Source organism: Lactuca saligna, chromosome 4 (assembly GCF_052625555.1).
Source record: "Lactuca saligna cultivar CGN05327 chromosome 4, ASM5262555v1, whole genome shotgun sequence".
NCBI lineage: Eukaryota > Viridiplantae > Streptophyta > Magnoliopsida > Asterales > Asteraceae > Lactuca > Lactuca saligna.
Window position 1 is genome coordinate 67,632,475 of NC_136420.1, and position 20,858 is coordinate 67,653,332.

The 20,858-nt window shown below is 34.3% G+C and overlaps 1 protein-coding gene and 1 long non-coding RNA gene across 5 annotated transcripts; one reads left to right on the forward strand and one right to left on the reverse strand.

Moving 5' to 3' along the window:
* Positions 1-824: 824 nt before the first annotated feature.
* Positions 825-4,098, forward strand: LOC145042076 (uncharacterized). Of its 4 annotated transcripts, none has more exons than XR_013680536.1 (4): positions 827-1,430; positions 1,565-1,659; positions 2,274-2,611; positions 2,714-2,905. It is a non-coding gene; the product is annotated as an uncharacterized LOC145042076 (long non-coding RNA). The 4 variants fall into 4 exon arrangements; XR_013680535.1 differs by having other exon boundaries at positions 829-1,659; positions 2,274-2,343; positions 2,520-2,611; XR_013680537.1 differs by lacking the exon at positions 2,714-2,905 and adding an exon at positions 3,899-4,098 and having other exon boundaries at positions 825-1,659.
* An 854-nt stretch (positions 4,099-4,952) lies between these two features.
* Positions 4,953-7,035, reverse strand: LOC145042077 (uncharacterized). The gene is made up of 3 exons (XM_078990439.1): positions 6,788-7,035; positions 5,536-5,735; positions 4,953-5,355 (listed from the first exon to the last, which is right to left on the reverse strand). The coding sequence occupies exons 1-3, from the start codon at positions 6,875-6,877 to the stop codon at positions 5,100-5,102; spliced, it is 546 nt and encodes a 181-aa protein (XP_078846565.1). The 5' UTR covers positions 6,878-7,035; the 3' UTR covers positions 4,953-5,099.
* Between the last annotated feature and the right edge of the window lie 13,823 nt (positions 7,036-20,858).

Below are 20,858 nucleotides of genomic sequence, written 5' to 3' on the forward strand. Positions count from 1 at the left end.
ATAATAATAATAATAATACACTAAAACAAAACAATTAAAATAATTACAAACCAAATGATAAATAAAAATATATCATCAATAAAAAAAAGATGTTATAAAGAAAATAAATTAAGTATATTTTCATACAATTATTTAACGCATTCTTATACACAATATTAGATGTGGTATTTATAAGTTTATTATCATTATTCAAAATTAACAGTTTTAATCATTATTTACTTTCATGGGTTTCGTTATAAATAAAAATATGTGTAGGACTTAAAAATCTTGATCCTAAAATTGTATTATAGATAACTCATGCGACACATGATATATTTTTAATTTATTTTTGTAAACCAATATTTAGATGATAAATAAACTTATAACTTTGAAATGTTTATTGTTCAATCTCCTAGATCAAGTAATTGCGTATTTGGTCAAAATAGTATTTTTGTATCAGATGGTTAAAAAGATATTTAGTTTAGTGTAATGTTAAAAGATAAAAATTAATCAACAATTTTTTTAATAGAGAAATTAAATATTCTTCTACTTTTTGTTCCTACATATCATCCTATCCAATTAAATTGTGATATGTGTAATATTTGATACTCATTTAATAAAATTTAATGATATTTTACGATACTAATATCACAAATATCATTATTTAAATTGGTAGAGGGATTGATATGCACAAAATGTAGGGTGATATTTAATTTCTCTTTTTTTATATAATAAAAGATAAAACAAAATTGATAAATATGATAATAATTAATCCTCTAATCTAATGAATAAGTATATTTTTGCCATGTGATATTCTCTTAGTCCTCCCCTCAATTTTTCCTGCTTCTATCGTCTAAGTGATTTTCCCAAATTGCCCCTGCTTCCTCTTTTACCCTCTCTTCTTGAACTCCTCTGATTCCACATCCATTTAAAATCAAATCATCAATTCCGTTAATATGAAATTAAAAGATGAATATCACCGCTTATCGCCATCGCTCCTACATCACTACATGTCATCTTCTCTCCATGAATACCGGTGTCATCATCGTTCCTTAAATCTCTCTAATCCTTTATCTTTCTTCGTTATTTCCTCTTTTAAACCCTAATCCTATTTTTTCAAGTCTATCAATCGTCTCTCCAAATAAATGCCACCCAACTATGATCGAAAAAGAGGAAGAAGAGGATTTGCAAATCTCCTTTATTCTGATTTGGAATCACACAGAGTTGTATCCGCACTAAGTATTGATCGTTCACAAAAATAATTTGTATGTACGATTGAAGGGTGCTTTTGGAAAGATGTTTTATTGGTATATTTATTCTACAAAGAGGAATCAATAGTAACAAGTCTTTTCTTATGGTACTATTATTGAAGGAGAAACATCCCAACGAATGGTGGATTTTCAAGCTTTAGTTCTTTTAAGGAAAAAAATCAACATCTAAAGTTTCCCCTGGTTCATGTTCTATATAAAGCTTTTTCAGAAATTTCTTAAATTCAGTCTTTATGGTTTATTTTGTATGGTTATTTGGTTTTGTCTACGTCCATCGAATATATTTGTTATTTTTTATTTCATCTTATTTACTGTAGGTCAGTGGCTATGGAGTTCTATCCTACAAGGTGTTTGTAAAAATTCCTCAACGAAGTCAACAATATACTACTTGATACATTCCTCATTAATACAGGTAACTCCTACAAAGTTTTCTTTAATCAGAATTTCATACACAAGGTCTGCTGCTAGAAAGATAGATAGATGGATGGTCAGAGTGAGAATTTGTATAAGAGCAATTGATTTTTCACAGAAGTCTTTCCTTAACGGATCATTCCATAATGCCTGAAAAGGAGGGATGGTTGGAAGTTATAAAGTTATATTTGATTTCTAATATGAGAATCTCATGAGCTCTTTTTGTTTCCTAGGATAAAGTATATGAGGGGTTTTTTTATGTTTATCTATTAAAAACTATGGGATGGGCTCTTACTTTGACTTCTATAAGTTTACATTTTACTCTTTGCACTTGAGACTTCTTTAAAGAAGAGAAGATGAAAGGGATGTTTGTTAAATTGTTGTTTGGTGAATTCATCTCATAGAATGACAAAGGGGTTGAATGTGGAACCATGTCTAGGTCTTCCTACAAATTTGACTTATAATTGGGTCATATTCTCTTTTTAAATATCTTATTCCATCTATAATTAGTGACCAAAACTTCTAATTTCCTCACTTTTTTGTCATAACCATACAATTTTAATTTTCTTATCTAGACTATAAACAATTTAAGTTGAACAATGAATTCTTGTGTAGGTACTTCGATCATCTACGAATGTCATATGTTTATGACAAAAAACATATAGCAATCAAACGTGTATATGAGGTAACTATTGTTTTATTATACAATATGTGTGGACCTAAGCCATATTTTTATATGTCTATAACCAAGGTTTTTATTATAATTTTTGGACTAAAAATAGCATTTTACTTTATGAAAAAATGTATTTTTTATTGCAGCCTACTAAAAAAAGTATTATACTTCATTTTTGACTATTCTAGGGTTGTAAAACACAATTCTTTTTGAGTTCAAACACCATGAACACTTGCTTTTGATCTATTGGCAGACCTTGAATCATCGAGATTTCTATTAGGTAGATACTTTTTTATTAATACTTTAAATTACTAATTTTTTATTACTACTTTAAATTACTAATTTTACTTTTTTTATTACTCCTTTAAAATCATGGTTTTAGTACTCCTTTGAAATCATATTTTTAAGGGAGATCGATAAACAGCCAACACTCATTAAGGGGACCAAGAGCAAAAATGTCAAGAGCCCAAATTCAAGATACCCCAATTGAAGATTTATTAACATTTTTAATATGTTTATTATTTGACGATGTGTTTTTTGAATATCTTAATGGAAAAAACTTGACATGTCTTAATCTGTTTAAAATTTATAATTTAAACAATTTTAAAGTAATTATCTTTGGATCTTATTTGTGTTTGTTAGTTTTTTCATTTGAAATTGCCTAAAAACACTTTAAAAAAAAAAAAAAAGATTTTTACTTTGATTTTTGAGGTCAAAGAAGAACCCTTAATTTTTATTTGATATATTATCCAAAACATCCATTTTAGTTGATATATTTTAAAATATTTCTTTTATATATTGGTTTATTATTGCATTATATCTTCAATCTTCTTACTGTTACAACACGTACATTCTATCATGTGTATTTTCATTATAAAATTACCTTTTTTATATATATATCAAGCGCTAAAAGGGCTTCTTTTCAAATGCATCATTTTTTTACATCTTAATATTTTTTAAATGAATCATTTACATTTAGATCAACTATGAAAATTCTAATGTACAACAAATATTGTTTATGTAATTTGATTAAAATGAACAAAATCTTTTTTTTTTCTAAACGGTTTGTTGAAATTTAATTTTGTTGCTTTAATGTTTTAAATAATATTTTAAACAAAACATATATCTTATTAATTTAATAAAAATTTATAAATCTTTGATTTTTTATTGTCATTTTTAATTAACAATATTATTTTTCTTTCTAGAATCCTACGATAAATGACCTCTGTATTGATATCTAATATGTGCATTGTGCAATAAGAAAAATGACAAATCTTAGAGATCATAAGCACATTTGAAATTGAAGAACATCGTTGAAGAAGTATTTGAAGATAAAAGCGTGAAATCAACATTTAATCATTCAATTTCTTTGTGTAATATGTAAAATGTTGAAATTTTATTTGATTGTTACCACATGAAGGCATGTTTGTGTTGCTAAAGGTTAATCCAAAGAGATGAAGTCGTTATTAAAATGATTGGGTTGTTGTTAGAAAGATTACTAGAAGTACATTGCTATACTGGAATGGTTAACTAATGTTTGTTACCATTTTTCTAATTTCAAGTACAGATTAGAATCGCTTGCCAAAAGACAGAAGAAGCAAAGTTTTAATCTCATCATAATGGTTGTGTTTTATTTTGCTGCTACTGTTCACACTGCTGTTAAAAGATGTATTATTATTTTTAAGATTTATTAACTTTCAAAGTTATTTTATGCTGTCCTGTGTAGTATACGGGTTATAACCTAGTGTCTACACAGATATTTAAAAAGTTTATTTAGTTATTTAAATTAAGAAAATTTCACAAACATATTCAAGAATATTCTATTAATAAAAATAAATAATTGAATTTCAAAATGAATTTGAAATTATATGGTATATCAGAGCGTTTATACAACAAATTATGGAAACTTTCTTTGTAATGAGGCTAAAATTTAGGATGCATAAATTGGAGAGAACATTTACAATTAAGTTAAACTTAAATATAAATAATAGGTGATATTTAATAAAAAAAACACTGACATGTAAATATAATTTAATTTAAAATTACCACAAAATGATATGTGACAAAATCTATAAAAATATGACAAATAACAAAAATGTTTTTATTTATTAGAGTGAAATTATGATATTTACTAAACAACAAAAAAACAATTTTTTTTTAACAAATTAAAAAATTATTTATCTTTCTTTTACTATATGTGCAAAGTGCATACAAGAAGCAAGAGTTATGTAACCATATATTAATATCACGACAGTAATCAAAATCCATGATCATCACGGGCGGAACTTCAACATATGATTTAAGAAGGCCGAGAATATTATATGTATAAAATCGTTGAACAAAGAGGGGCCATAATCAAAATTTTATATTTTTAGGCCTACTAAGTATAAAATTAAAGTAGAGGGGCTACTTTTAACAAAAAAAAAAAATCAGGGGGGGTGCCCCCTTACCCCTATAAAGCTCTTGGCCCTTAATGATCACATAAATCACAATCTTCCCACAACAAAAATATCACATTCAGACATGAACTTAAGACATCATTTATCAATTCTCACCTCTCACCACGCTAACGATTCAGTCACAACTTAAAAACAATACATAATAAATCAATAAAACTACAATTAAACAACAAAAATGAATTTAATAACCATTAACCACATCCTCAACTTCAAGTACAACAATAAAAAAAAAAAAAAAAAACCATACGTTGCATGTTCTATACCCAAAATCTACGATCTACAACAACTTATCAAACTCCTCACAAAAGTTCAGTTAAATGCTCCCATTCTTATGCCATTTTCTCTCGTAGGGATGACACCTTCATCAGATCTGGAATAGAAAACATAATAAAACTCAGAAACAATCCCAGTAAACACCACAAACGCAGCCCCAGCACCAAACACGCCTTTTCTCAGAGTCTCACACGAAGGAGGATTAGCCGAAAGCACACTTCTATACTTTGTGTGGTACGCATTTCTAACCGAACCCGCAAGCAAACATGCCTCAGCGATAATAAAAGTCACCCTAAAAAAACCGACACAAAAAAAATTGTCAGCAAAAAAGTTATTCTTACAGCAACCCCTGGCCCAGACTATCCTGTCACAAGAGCATCATGTGATATGTACATTTTTGTTTCTTGTGAATATAAATGGTTTGATATGAAAAGTAAAAATGTAGGTTGGAAGGGCAAGAAAGTAATTTTACCAGCAGGTAATGAACAAGAAGACGGCTAATGCTCTAGAACGACCGGGGCTCAAGGCTCGCCCGCAACACATGCAACGGGTTGCAAACATTACAAGGAATTGGCTCAGAAGGAGGAATAAAAGTGCTCCTACACCCAAACCGGTGGCTATATCTGACTCATAAACACAATATCTTGAATTTGTATCTTGAGCAATCCGAGCCTATCATACAATAAAACATTGGATTCCAAGTTAGATTTACCATGTTGATTTTGAATTTTCATTATTATTTGTGGAACACTACTACTTAGTATAAAAAGAAGAAATTTAGTAAATGAAGCACAAAATCATGAGATATCAAGAAGCTATAATAATTTATAATATTACCTTCAAATAGAAAATATTCTGACATTGAAAAACAAAAAGGATAAATGCAGATTTTGAATTTGAAAAGTTCCACTTTTGAATTTTCAAAACTAAGTGTGGCCTACAAAATATTTAATAAATTAAGCAAAAGCAAAAGCAACGGAAACAATTCCTCCAAAAGATTCATTTAAACATTCATATGACAAAACATGGAATACCCACAACCACAAGGATTTACTAATCCAATTGTGAGACAAGTATACCTTGCAAAATTAGGGTCCATGTTTGACTTCTACAAGTCAAATGAACTGGTTTTTTAACTTCTAATTGAAAAGATTCTTCTCAATTCATCTAGAAAAGCTTAATAGTTTAAAATAGAGTAGATTTTGAGCTAGAAAACCCAAAGAACTACTGCAGATTTGGAAATTGGAAATTTAATTTTGTTAATTAAAAATAAAAAGTGGCCTACTACAATACATATAGTGAACAAGAAATTGGGCAAAAACAATTACTAAATGTTCGTCAAAATCATCAAATATAGTTCCATATTGTAGAACTTGGAATACCCCTGTAAAGCATCTACATTCCTCTTTCCAGTGCTATAAATCAGTTTTGGCTTTGAAATTGACAAGGATTGTTTTGAACATTTAGGAGGAATAGATTACTAAATTGATCTGTTAGAAACAATATCTTAAAATAGAAAAGATTTCTCAAAAAACTCAAAGGGCGTAATGCAGATTTTGAATTTAGTAATAGTGATTGGAACTAGGAATGAAACAAAATCACACTAAAATCTGTAAATACACATTAAACTAATCAGTAACATGCTGAAACGAACGATACAGATATCAAGTTAAACAGAAGATTAAGATGAAGTTGGGGAAATTTTAAAGAAGGAAAGAACTCACAGAGGCCCTCCTTTGCTCGGCGGCAACAGCAAGTGCAAAAGCTACGAGATCGAACACGAATACGACAACAAGCAACAATGTCGACGCCATTTGAACCAAAGCGAAGCGATTGTGAAAACACTTTCGGGTATCAGAGGGTTTCTTAGCAAGTAATCAAAGCTTTACAAAAATGGAGGTGGGTTTGCTAAAAGGAACTTCTTTATGAGAAAGTAGCGTGAATGCTTCATCTCTTTTCTTGCTTTTTCACACGCATCATGTTGCCTTGTTGAAAAATAATAATAATAATAATAATAATAATAATAAACTATCTAATTTTAGGGATAATATGATAAAAAACGTGAAGTTTGCAGGAAAATATGGGTTTTACCTTCCAATTTAAGGATGAGCACTGGAACCTGCTTAAACTGGAACCGAACTTGGTGGAAGATAAAAACCGAATTGGACCGCCGGTTCAACAAGTTCTAGTTCTTATCGGGCTTTCAATGCTGGAACCGATTCTTGAGAAATAGCAACATATATTGAGAAATATTTCGGTTTTACCGGTACCAACCGATTTTGATTTTACCTGTGTAGGATTGGATTGATTGCATTTGTTTTGACTTGTTATATTTATCATATTTTATCCACTCTAATGCTTTCCTTTTCAACAAGTCCCACAAAATTTTAACATTTTCTTTTTGAGATCATTATATAATATTTTCTGTTATTGATTAGAGTCTTATTTTGTTGTTATTTTTAGTATAACACTTTCGTTAAACCATGATCATATTTTGGTCTAAATCCTTTCAGGGACATAAATTGCACAACAAATATGTGGAGGTCGTCACACATTGCTAATGTATACCCGTGGTGCTACAAGTGTTAGATCCTCTTGATGTCATATAGTGAATCTTGCACAATGTATTCTTTAATGATTTCAAAACTATAAATTACCATCTTAGCATTTTGAGTTAATGTGATGATGCCCAATGACCTTACTTATGTATGATACTTCAACTCTGAGTCTGGCCTATAATTACGTATCAGGGGTAATAAATGATTTAGGATTCTTGTAATTCAGGTTAATAGATGCTTAGTTTATCAAATTCTAAAGAAAGTATTAGAGAATTTCATATTCTGATTTTTTTTTTTTATCATTAATAGTTGCAAACCAGCTTGCCTAAGTCAACTGTGCAAATTGTCGAACAATGTTGGTGTATCTATATCAGGCCCATCCGTTAAATGTGCAGTTTGTCACTAAATATTAATGTGAGTAGATCAAGTATATGGGTTATATGTAAGAAATAGCAATTTAAGTCGGTCTGGTTCGGTTTCCGGTTTTGGACCGTGTCCAATGACCGGTTCTCGATTCCAAAAATCCACAAAAATATCGTCCCAGTCCCAGCCCGATCGGTTCTATTCGGTTCTGGCCGGTTCCCCGGTCCAAATGTTCATCCCTACTCTGACGGATTTTTGGTTCGCTTATGTCACAAACTTGCAATTTTTTGTTAGTTACCCGCAATAACAGGTTTTCAAGTTACCATGAAATATTATTTGCAAAAATCCCTTAAGTTTATAAATATTTTGGAAAAAAATCCTTAAGATTATAAACATATAATATATATATATATATATATATATATATATATATATATATATATATATATATATATATATATATATATATATATGGGTAAAGTGAATATACCTAACAACCTTATATAAGCTTAGGTACCTAACTCCATAATACTACATCGATATGTATCATATTTACATTGTAATTGCATAAGGTTCTTAAACTTCAACCCTGTAACTTGATTACTTCCAAAATCTTTGGACTTTCAACAATATCTTTCTTTTACACCACGTCTTTCTATCGAATACCACCTGATGAGCTTCATATCCTACTGCTACAAATGAAAAGATGTAGGAGAAATATAATGATGAATTTCCAATTTTTTTTGAAGTAAATCAATTTTAGAGATGAACTTTAAGGACCTTGGATGATTGCAATGAAAATGTAATGTAAAATGACGTAGTTTGATGAGTTTAGGTACCTAAGCTTATATAAGGTTGTTAGGTATATTCACTTTACCCTATATATATATATATATATATATATATATATATATATATATATATATATATATATATATATATATATTCAAAATTTGATTGAAACATCCTAAAAATACGGTATGAAAATTTCGTTTTAAATCATTAATAAAAACCATATATATCAACCATTTCATTCACAAACAAAAGTCGTTACATCAAATCGGAGCATCATCTCAAAACACGTTCTTTTTATCAGAGTAAACATCTCAGGCTAAAACTTATTGGTGTGTGACATGCAGTCATCCCGAGCTCCTCCCTCCGCTACCGGAAGTACCTAAAACCAAAACTGAAAACTATAAGCATGAAGTTTAGTGAGTTCCCCAATCTACCACATACCATACACATAATCACATATTGCAAACATTGGGCCTAGCCCGCTATATCAGGCCCCGCCTAGCATCAGACGAATCCGTCATCAGGCCCCGCCTGGCATCAAGCTCTGCTCGGTATACAGATTTGTTTCTACTAGGCCCCGCCTGTCTCCGGGCCCCGCCCACTATACACATACAACCAATAACATATAATCATGCTAATACATAACAAACAATCGTTATACTATAACAGCTAGTCTCAAGGCCCCACCTATATTGGTCCTCGCCACTACTCTACTACTAATGATATATGGAACCCCATCCATACTCAGCTAGTGATAAGATACGGGCCCCCGCCCACACTCATCCCCCTACCAGGCACATACAAGTATCACAAAGACAACAACTATACCTAAACATACACTACTACCTTGGGTACCACCCGACATCAAACCGTAGATCGGAAACATACCTATAATCCTTCCTCGGGCCTCGCCCGGCAACGGATCTAAATCTGGTATACAATGTCATACATAAATGGGCCGGTATTGGTGCCTTAGACCCATTCCTACTGGAGAGAACTCACCTCACAAAGCTGACTGTAGAATCCTATGAATAACCCCTCGCTGCTAGCTGGCAGATCCTCAAACTGCTAATCACTCGACTCGCCGAGCTATCAATTACCAAAAAGACACTTAGACCAAAATACCCTCTAGAAGTCAAACTAAGTCAACCTTGGCCAAAGTCAATAGTCAACAGTCAAAGTCAACGCTCAGAGTTGACTCAACTCGCCGAGTTGCTCCCTCAACTTGCCGAGTGCTAAAACTCCGAACACTGAAATCGCGAACCAACTCGTCGAGTCACCCCTGACTCGGCGAGTTCCCTAGCTACTCCTGATCACAATTTATCGAATCTACTCGTCGAGTCAGTCCTTAGACTCATCGAGTTCTCGCATAAACAAAAATAGGACAACTCGCTTCGAATTGTCGAGTCCCTCCCTGGACTCGCCGAGTCCCTCAGTTTGTTGGGCTATCTTAATGGATTAAGCCCCTACACTCCAAATTTAAGTCCCAAACTTTGCTTACAAGCTAGAAATGGCCTTTTAAGGGTAAATTTTCCAACTTTACCCACCCGAAGTCCCTCTTAATGGCTTTAGACAAAACCCTAGCTCCTTAAGACATAACTCTATGTCCAAAAACCCTAATTACTCCAATGCAAAATAGGGAAACCAAGATCTAGGCTCTAATCATCCAATAACCAAGTAAAGTTCTAAACTTTGCTTCCATGCATGGCCCTTTAGGACACAAAAGGCCATACTAGCCTCCTTAGGGTTTGTATGGGACTCTAATGGCATAAAGTTTGCACCTTTTGTTGGGTTTTGAGCAATCTAACACTTCCTAAGTGTGCATGCAACCCTAATAAACCTTGGATCTATGTTTGTCTAAATACATGCAAAATAATAATTTTCCAAGGTTCATAACCTATCTAACATGGCATGGGGTACTTTTAAACATAAAAGAATTAGATGAGATTATATACCTTATGATGAGTTTGATTCCTATGGAGTTTGAGAGCCAAGCACCAATAGTGTGAATGCCTCAAATGGAAATCAAAAATCACCACAAACACTTGGAAAACTTTGAGAGAGTAGTATACTTTCTTATGAAATCGGCCACCACTAAGTCTCACACAACTAGTGTCTCATTTCTTGCATCATATGCTTCTTTATATAGTGTGCATGGTTAGGGTGAAACCCTAATAACCCATGTCTTTTCCTTTCCAAGGATCCATGGGTTAAAAGCTCCATGGATCATCCATGGACTTCCATATTAGCTTAGCCCATTAACAAATGAGTATTAGCCCACACTATATAAAATGTAATAGCCCATAATTTAATCAGTCTTCTTTTTAATCTCTAAATTAATTCATAATTAATTTAAGACTAAAACTAATTAAATAACATGACTTCATATTAATATATTATAACTTATAATATATTAATAAATCGTAAGTATACAATTCTCATAAAATTATCCATAAATCGTTTGGATGAAATGCAACCCAAATGGACCATGTCGGGTCGGGTCAAGTATGTACCAAATAAGTTATGGACTTAGACACCTTATCCAACAGACTCCCACTTGGATAAGTCTAATAACTATATTTGCGTATGTTACTTCAGGAACCAACCAGCAATCGCAGCTCTCGAAAACTCTGTTGAACTATAAAGTGCCATTTTATATAAGTGATCATATAATCCTCTGTTCTCATGATATCAGTCGGAAAAATACATGGAACAACGTCGTACTTATTGTCCAGCAGTTTGTTTCCCGATTTTCGATTTGTTTGACAAAGAACTTAATCGAACACATCAATTTAGTTCTGACCGGCCGGTACATAGGTCACAACAAAATCATCGAGGGGCCCATATATCGCTTCTATTTCTAGAAGGAACAGATAAAATTCGACTCATATGCTTGTTTTACTACTTGTTGAATTGTACACAAAGGCACGTTTTATAACATCAAGTTACTGATGCGTTTATGTGCAATCAATGCTCAACCAACTCATAGGTAACAACTCATATCTCTAGGTTTGAAGATTTATATGATATTACTGTCTCACGATCACTCGAGATAAATTCCATGAAGTGATACAAGTGAGCGTGGGTTTATTCCAATACTCATAACTTATGAGCACTGATGAATGTTGTAACAACCATTGCTATGACTAAACCCATTTAGCCATCTACAAACTCGATTCATGATAGTCTTGATTCATACCTACTTCCAACATATGAACGACTGTGGAGTGTTTAAATAACTTAGTCATTCGGAAAGAATAACCTAGCTATTTTGGAAGTCAAAACATGCAAAGTGAAACACAATAATAATCGAATCCAATATGGTCTCAGAACCCTTTTGAATATAAATAGAACCACATTTTATTTATCACCATATTGATTACACATTATTCATTGTATAATGTTTCAAACAATCAACTTAAGACTTGAATAAAAACAACAGTCGTCCCATGCTCCTGGCATGTACACTTTGTTTTTCTAAACAATAGTTATGCCATACTCCAAGTATGCACACTATGTTTGTCTATGATCCTTATATTGTGATGTAGATCAATTGAACTTGATTCCAATGATACTCATTTCACAATCCCAAATCCTTATTGTAAATGTGAGAATCCTCGATTCCTGTCATTTACCAAAAAATCTGTTAGATTTTAAACTTTTATGCAATGTTCCTCTTGTAATGATTATTCACAAAGTCACCAAAACCTTGTCACCAGTCATTACAGAGTATTCCAAAGAAGGTCAACTTCTATGGAACGGAAGTCTCATATTCAAAGTACATTGCTTTGAACATCCTTCTTGCATTAAGGTTTTCTAATCTTACATAGATTGAATAACTTCCACATATGGAGACATTTCCATAGTCCCATTTTGATTATCACTTCCGAACAAGAGTTACTTCTTTTCAGAACATGTCAATACGGTCCTTTCCGACAACTTACATCATACTTCCAACTTTCCCTGAGCAACCAATCTTTGGCGAACCTCAGATTTGTCCTCGACAATTGCTTAATCACTTTAGTCATATCCAGTTCTAGACTTTTCCCTTCTCAATGCCTTAAGCATTTGGAAAATTTAGAAAAGATGAATATTATAGCACATGCAATCGATCCTATATCCGAAGCATATGGGACACGATTCATGATGTTTGACATAAAGACATGATAGTAGACCAGTCTTTTGCTACAATATTTTTTATTTTCCATGTTTTCAAAATTTAACTATGAAGAGGGATGCCGTAATCATAATCGAATTTTGAAAACGCAATATATATAGAATTTCTTCAAGTTGAACCATTCCAACACAAAATTCATATATATATATATATATATATATATATATATATATATATATTCTTGACTAAAGATGATTAAAATCTCAATCTAAGCTTTAGAATTGAAATGAAGTATAATTTCCTCTCCCTTAATTATAGCAAAACAACTTTTCAACCCCTGTAACTTCACGAATTGAAACTTTGTTTTATATAATTAACATTGCTAACTTGCAACACTAAACGTAATAATCATGCTCCCACTAACATGATGATTATCAACATAACACTTATGCTTCCACTAGCTCTGACATATTTCCAGAAATCTGCTGGACTTCTGAAATTTAGATTCATACACCCTTTCTTAGATAGCTCACATGTGTGTCTAAACAATTTTTAGAACTATGAAAAGGGATACCGTAATCATAGTCTTAATTGTTTAGACCGTTGCCATTTCTCACAAGTCCATGTTAGTGTGCCGGTGAACCACAGGCGCTCTACTAGCGACTTTTGAAAATGCAAATAACACAATTAATGTCTACTTAAAATCTACTTAGTGAAAGCGTTTCCTCACCATCATTTTCATGAATCGGAGAGAAACCTTATGACACTTAGATTTTATAGTGTATGAGTTCCTATCCATGTGAATTTGTCAAAACCATAATCACAAGATAAAGTTAGTGACAAATTCAGCCTTACATGGATTAAACTTGTTCAATCTTAGTTTCTTGTCACCTTGGTAGCACAAGGCCCATGCTTCCATGTTGAACTCTGATAACTCACATGCAAATTCAACTTATTTTAAGTAGGTACATAAATAAGAATTATGTCAACACGATAGGTTGCAAACCTTAAGTCGTGTGCTAGTGATAAATTACAGGTTTTAATCTTGATTAAATCTTGAAACTATTTCAGGATCTTTAAGGCTCCCACTATCCCCTTGACATATAAGTTTCCCCAGTCAAGAACCATTCCTTGACAAAACAAATATTCAAGGGATAGTGCGGATTCTTATCAAGACTAACACTTCACACAATTGGTCTTAGTTGGTCTTTGTCTCATCCAAGACATCACAACTTACCAATCTCAAATGTACAAGAGTAGAAAACATTTTACTCTTACATTTGACTAATGTTAATAAATCTTCCTTTATGTCACTCAAGGTTACAATCTTGGAGTATGACTCTAAGAATTGTTTTAGAACGAAGTATGACCCATCTTCTTGATTTTAACCAATCCAACAATTCATGACCTCTCTTCTTAGCCATAACAATGCACTAAGACGTCCTTAGAGTATGAATTTGTGATATGGTTTCATAATCATTAAGATGATCACGAAATATGATACTAAAGTACTCTCCCATCCTTTCAGATTTGGGAAACTTTTATCTTTCTGCCTAATTTGATTATTCTCATTTGTTTGGTCATACATTGTAACCTTTCCAATGTTACAGAATTATACTTAACCTTATAAGTATAATCATATTTACTAATCTTTAGTAAATCATGACAAATCAATCTTTGTGGTGGACCTTGACCAGCGCACACCCAGTGTACCTAATTCCTTAGTCCTTCAATTGACTCACATATACATGTGATCAAAGAATTAGTCTTAATTTTCAAAGATGAAAATTCTCATTCATCATACAATACAACTTGTATGATTCCAAGTTTCTGTCCAATTGAAACTTGGGTGATGAAAAGCTTTCTTCATTTGGTAAATTCAGACACTACCACAAATGAAAGAATCAAATCCACTTTCCAATATTGCTATTACTGGAAACATATCAGCAACAATTTTCCACAGATGCCATTGTAAGGATATTTTTAAAATAAATAAAATTAAAACCCTTTTTTTCTTTTATTTTAAAACTTTGCGGAAAAACTTATCCTTACAATCCACATGAAAACCTTGTTGTTATCTATTCCTAAGCAATATATTATAACTCTTAAGCAACAGCTCAAAATTCTGATTACCGAACCATGCGATCGAAACCCACCTTCGCAATCAGAATCAACATATACTTACTTTAAGCTTCCTATCTTTTCTTTTGATTCTTAAAAACATCAACATGTGACCCATTCACATTATGTAATAAGAATCTCCAAATAGGAACTTAATAGAGTTAGTCAGTGGACTTTAACTGAAGTAGCGTCAAACTTTTTGACTTGATCAATCTTATGATCTTTCAGGTAAATATGGCAGCTTCGCAATCAGTATCCCTCCCTTTGGCAATAAAACATATAGACCCTTTGGTAATGGCACATGAGACTATCTCAGACTTAGCCTTTCTCTTTACCATTTGGTCAACCGATTTGACTATAGCCGATCCCTTTCCATTGGGAAGAGAAATCTTTTTCTAGATATCCAATGCTACCATTGTCAATGTCCATTTAAGACTTGGGAAGTTGTCCTTTTAATCAAATTTGCTTTACTGGTGTTCCAAATCATTGCTGATTCCACAACACCAAGCAAATAGATAACATCATTAAGGGTCATGTCATAGTCTGTCTCATAGTAGTCCCAAAGAGACTCACTATGTTACTAAGAAAGTGATTGAACATCCAACTTTCACGAGACTTTGACACCCAACTCTCCCGGCTAGTCAATATGTGACTTTATCTCCAAGATGTGACCACACATAGACTATGCTTGCCAATAGGTATTGAGTGACTTTAAACTTTTCAAGAGCTCGTGGGTGAGGGAGAATAATTGGAGGAGGTGGAGGAAGTGAAGCATGATGTTGAGGGACACCATCTTCAAGAGATTTGGGAAGATCATAGTTGTCTGAACCAGAAATCTATAATGGGAGAAAATCAAGTTAGTTGATTCAAAATCCTTAATATAACACCCAATATGAAATATTAAGGCTAGGACCCAACACAATATTTTATAATTTGGAAGAGGGATGTCGTAATCCAAGCTATAAAATATTTGAAGGTAGGCGAATAACGATTCACCAATTTCCACCATGAAAAACGAAATAATGTATTAGGTTTTAATTGGATTTGAAATTCCTAGATCTTTTGAGATTCATTGAACTTTTCAATGACATGTTTCAATCTCGAGTGTGCCCTCTCAAATTTTGTGACTGGGATGCCGAGGATCACAAAACAAGGTGTGAATAACTATACCAATTCACTTGGTACCCTTAATATTATCACCAAATCAATGTGCCGGTTAACCACACACGCTCCATTGATCTATGACAAACATTAAGTCACCCTTCGTGATCCTTACTAGTCCAAGTTAGTGTGCCGGTTAACCACACACGCTCCACCAACGACTTGGTAAGGTACAAAGTGTGAATTCCATGGGCTAGCACCAAATTCACATTTTTCCTAAAGTAACTAAGATTGTGAATTAAATAAAACATTTAGTTACTTTATAATATTCATCATACTTAATGATAATTTATAAGTCCTTGTCTTACCCGTTCGGCTAACGACCCTCCACCAGTCAAGCAAGCGGTGGGTGAGAGTGGACACTCATTAAGTTGCCATTTTATAGGCAACAACCTTATACCCACCTTATAGACCGGATTCGTGAATGAGGCCTACTAACGGTAAAACGACTTGTTCTTATACATATATATAATAATTAACCATTAATCTTATAATAGTATAAGGGTAGAATTTTAACTTTTAAAATTTCTAGGGTATGGAATTAAAGTTTGTGTGAGACTTTACAAATTCCAAAACTTGAGGGCAAGTTTTGAACAATTCATAAACTTTTGGATATTCATAACTTATGAGTTTTAATTAAGTGTTTAATACTTTTAATGAAGAGTCTCTTGGAAATCCATAACTTGAGGACAAGTTATGAAGTCCATAAAAGCATTTATTAGAAAAACTCTTCTAAAGTGTAACTTATGACTTCTTAAAAAAACATTTAAAAGAAAAAACTTTTGGAATTCCATAACTTGAGGATCAATTATGAATTCCATTAAAACACATTAAGATCAAGAATTAACTAACAAACAATTTGCAAATAATTCCTATGATCTAACAAAACTCATAAGAACATGAACATCCACATCAACAATTTCAAGAATCATATGAACACATATAAACTTGAAATTTTGATTATAACTTTGAAATTGGTCCACCATCATCATTACCACATCAAAAACAAGTTTTATATGATCAAAAAACTTTAAGGTAATGATTCTAGACCAATTCCAACACCAAAACTCGAAAATCTGCACTCAGGTCTGCCAACTCGTCGAGTGCATGAACTGACTCAGCGAGTTGGTTGAATATACACATGGACTCGGCGAGTACCATGAATGGACTCGGCAAGTCTGTTGTGCAGAATGCATTTTTTCGACATTTTTCAGAAATTTGCATCAAGTATTCAAGAAAACAAGCCTAGGCTCTGATACCACTGTTGGGTTTTGAGCAATCTAACACTTCCTAAGTGTGCATGAAACCCTAATAAACCTTGGATCTATGTTTGTCTAAATACATGCAAAATAATAATTTTCCAAGGTTCATAACCTATCTAACATCGCATGGGGTACTTTTAAACATAAAAGAATTAGGTGAGATTACATACCTTTTGATGAGTTTGATTCGTATGGAGTTTGAGAGCCAAGCACCAATAGTGTGAATGCCTCAAATGGAAATCACAAATCACCACAAACACTTGGAAAACTTTGAGAGAGTAGTATACTTTCTTATGAAATCAGCCACCACTAAGTCTCACACAACTAGTGTCTCATTTCTTGCATCATATGCTTCTTTATATAGTGTGCATGGTTAGGGTGAAACCCTAATAACCCATGTCTTTTCCTTTCCAAGGATCCATGGGTTAAAAGCTCCATGGATCATCCATGGACTTCCATATTAGCTTAGCCCATTAACAAATGGGTATTAGCCCACACTATATAATATGTAATAGCCCATAATTTAATCAGTCTTCTTTTTAATCTCTAAATTAATTCATAATTAATTTAAGACTAAAACTAATTAAATAACATGACTTCATATTAATATATTATAACTTATAATATATTAATAAATCGTAAGTATACAATTCTCATAAAATTATCCATAAATCGTTTGGATGAAATGTAACCCAAATGGACCATGCCACGTCGGGTCAAGTATGTACCAAATAAGTTATGGACTTAGACACCTTATCCAACACCTTTATGCCTTCATAACCCTCAATGACCTCAGATTTGATGGTATCATGAACTTGGGACACCCATAACCCATGAATCCTACTTCTTGGATAAAAGCTCCATAAAAGGAACCATAAAGAGATCTAAGAATCTACAAGGCAAGTTAAGAGCTTGATTACCAGAAAGTGATGAGATTAGAACGAAATGCCTGGATCGACAACCTTCTCCTTGATCCTTCAAGCTCCTTCTTCTTCCTCTACTCTTCAAGAACACATAAAGCACTCTAGGATGGTTCACACACTCTCACAAGGCCTTAGGGTTTCATGGGGTAAGCTCTGGACAACGAGGCTGGGAATGGAACCAAGAGGGGGAGAATAAGATGCTTAAATAGGGTACCAAGTCCTGAATTTAGGATTTCCCAAACGCTAACCAACTCGCCAATTTGGTCTCCCGACTCGCCGAGTCGGTCACTTAACTCGCGACTCAGAACTGCTCCGACTCGCCGAGTTCTCCCATGGACTCGACGAGTTGACTTCATCATTTAGGGTTTTTTCCTTCCTTCATTGCTCTTCTAGATTTCGGGTGCTACAACTCTCCCCCACTTAAACTAGAGTTTGTCCTTGAAGTCCGTTATGGTCAACTACCCAACAACTTCTCACAACATTCCTATACGATGCATACTTCGTCCGCTAGGTCCAATCCTCGGAGAACCACTTCCACTTGTCTACTGTTTGATCTTTCTTGAGCACAATGCCAACCCTCTAGGATATCCTCTGGAGAACCATCCAATCGCTAGAACCCTTTAGTACATCTCTCTTACCCAATCGATACTCCTTCCGGTACTCCTCGAGTACTCCTGCTGAACATCCTAGGGGTTTACCCCTTCTTTTCCTGTGCGTTAACTGGCCTTCCCAAGGCAACTTTCCATAAACAACAACCTTCTATATCTCTATGTGGGACAGCCCTACGTTGTACCAAATCTACAGTCACTCCCACTGTTGTCTCTTTGCTGCTACCCACTGAATACTTCCTCTTATCGCGTATCAATGCTGAACACCCAACTTAGTGGATGGATCAGATAATCCTTCGAGTAAAAGATTCATCCCTGCAATGGTTAGAATCAGGCAAAAGCTGCACAACATAGTCAAATCCTGCCCTCTGAGATTATGTGACCCCGCTGTAAGGGGCGTAGCGCCACTCGGTCAACTGGCTGCTCCACGCAAGGATTCTCCCATGCTTGCTCCTTTCTGAAGGTCCTGCTGTCTCTTAACTGCTTTCCGGATGAGCCGAGACCACCCTAGTCCCCACTAATCTACCATCATCTTGGTTACCGGACTCCCACCGGTTACTGAACTCAAACTTCATCCCACAGTCGCTCCCAGCGACTTCCGATGGAAGCTTTGGCCATCTAAAACTGCTCTATCTACCTTGCCACTCTGGCTCTATAAGACCTAGGATCCTTGATCCCCTACCTTGACCCTACGGTCTCGACCAGGTCTCACTTGCGCTACTATAAGTACACGTGCCTCGCCCACGGGTCTCACCCAAATAATTTTTGGAGCGGCCTCTCCCACAGGTCTCACCCATCTAGGGCTATGTAGACTTACTCCTCCTCAAATTTCAACTTACTATCCTTTTCTGATCCTGATCTCGCTCGCTCGGAGACACGGGCCTCGCCCACACACTGCTGACTAGGAGATACGATTCCTCACCCACACTACCCTAACTAGTTGTTAACAATGTTATGAATCACATGTAGTCTTACAACACTTTCTGTACTATCCCACCACTAGCAAATGCTATGGTCCTTCTGCCGTCTTACAACACATATTACAATGTCTAACTGTCGATGAATGTTATGACTATCCCATAGTCTTACATCCTGACTAAACTCACACCCTAATGAGAAGATTTCCCCAAACCTGGTTCCCAACCAGTTATCAACTACCGTGAATACACGAACTCAATGTCGGTAAGCTTTCCTAAATTCTAAACTCGCGTGCTCCTCTATTTAACAGCCACTTGGGCTGCTTTCCTTCCCAATAAAGTCACAAACGCATCCCAGTTTTGCACTTACTTCTGCTCCTGACCATAGGGATGGTTCTCCCCCACTTCGATTCAACTAGGTTCCTATAGCTCCCTGCTTAGAAAGGATTCTCAATCCTTCTCTCCATCTAAGGGTCGATCTGCTGGCAACCAATACTTACTATTGCTAGTGCCCCAAAGCTAACCAATACCGAATCTGAACCACTCTGAAAGACCAACAGAACACCTCCCGAGCCCTACTCACACTTGCTGCAGTGACCGCATCCTAAGAACCTGCCCTAAGGGAAACATATTCGAACTACTACACTAACATCCATGGTATGCAGATGGCATATAAATTTATAATAAGCAGGTAATATAATACTCTGAAATACACTTACTAACATCAATGCAGTACCATAGCAAATAAAATCATAAATAAAAGCTAATATGAAAGGGGAAAGGTACTCACCTGCCAGATTAGGGGCTGCTCGCGTCTCCTCTGTAACCAACTGGAATACCCTGCTCCTTACCGCAGGCGCCTCTGCCCGGCCCTGACGGCTTCCGGTGATCCTCAAAGTCGCAGGGGAAGGTGCTATCACATGTCCCGCAGTAACCAAACTCGGAAAATGGGCCTTCTTGTGGCCCCACT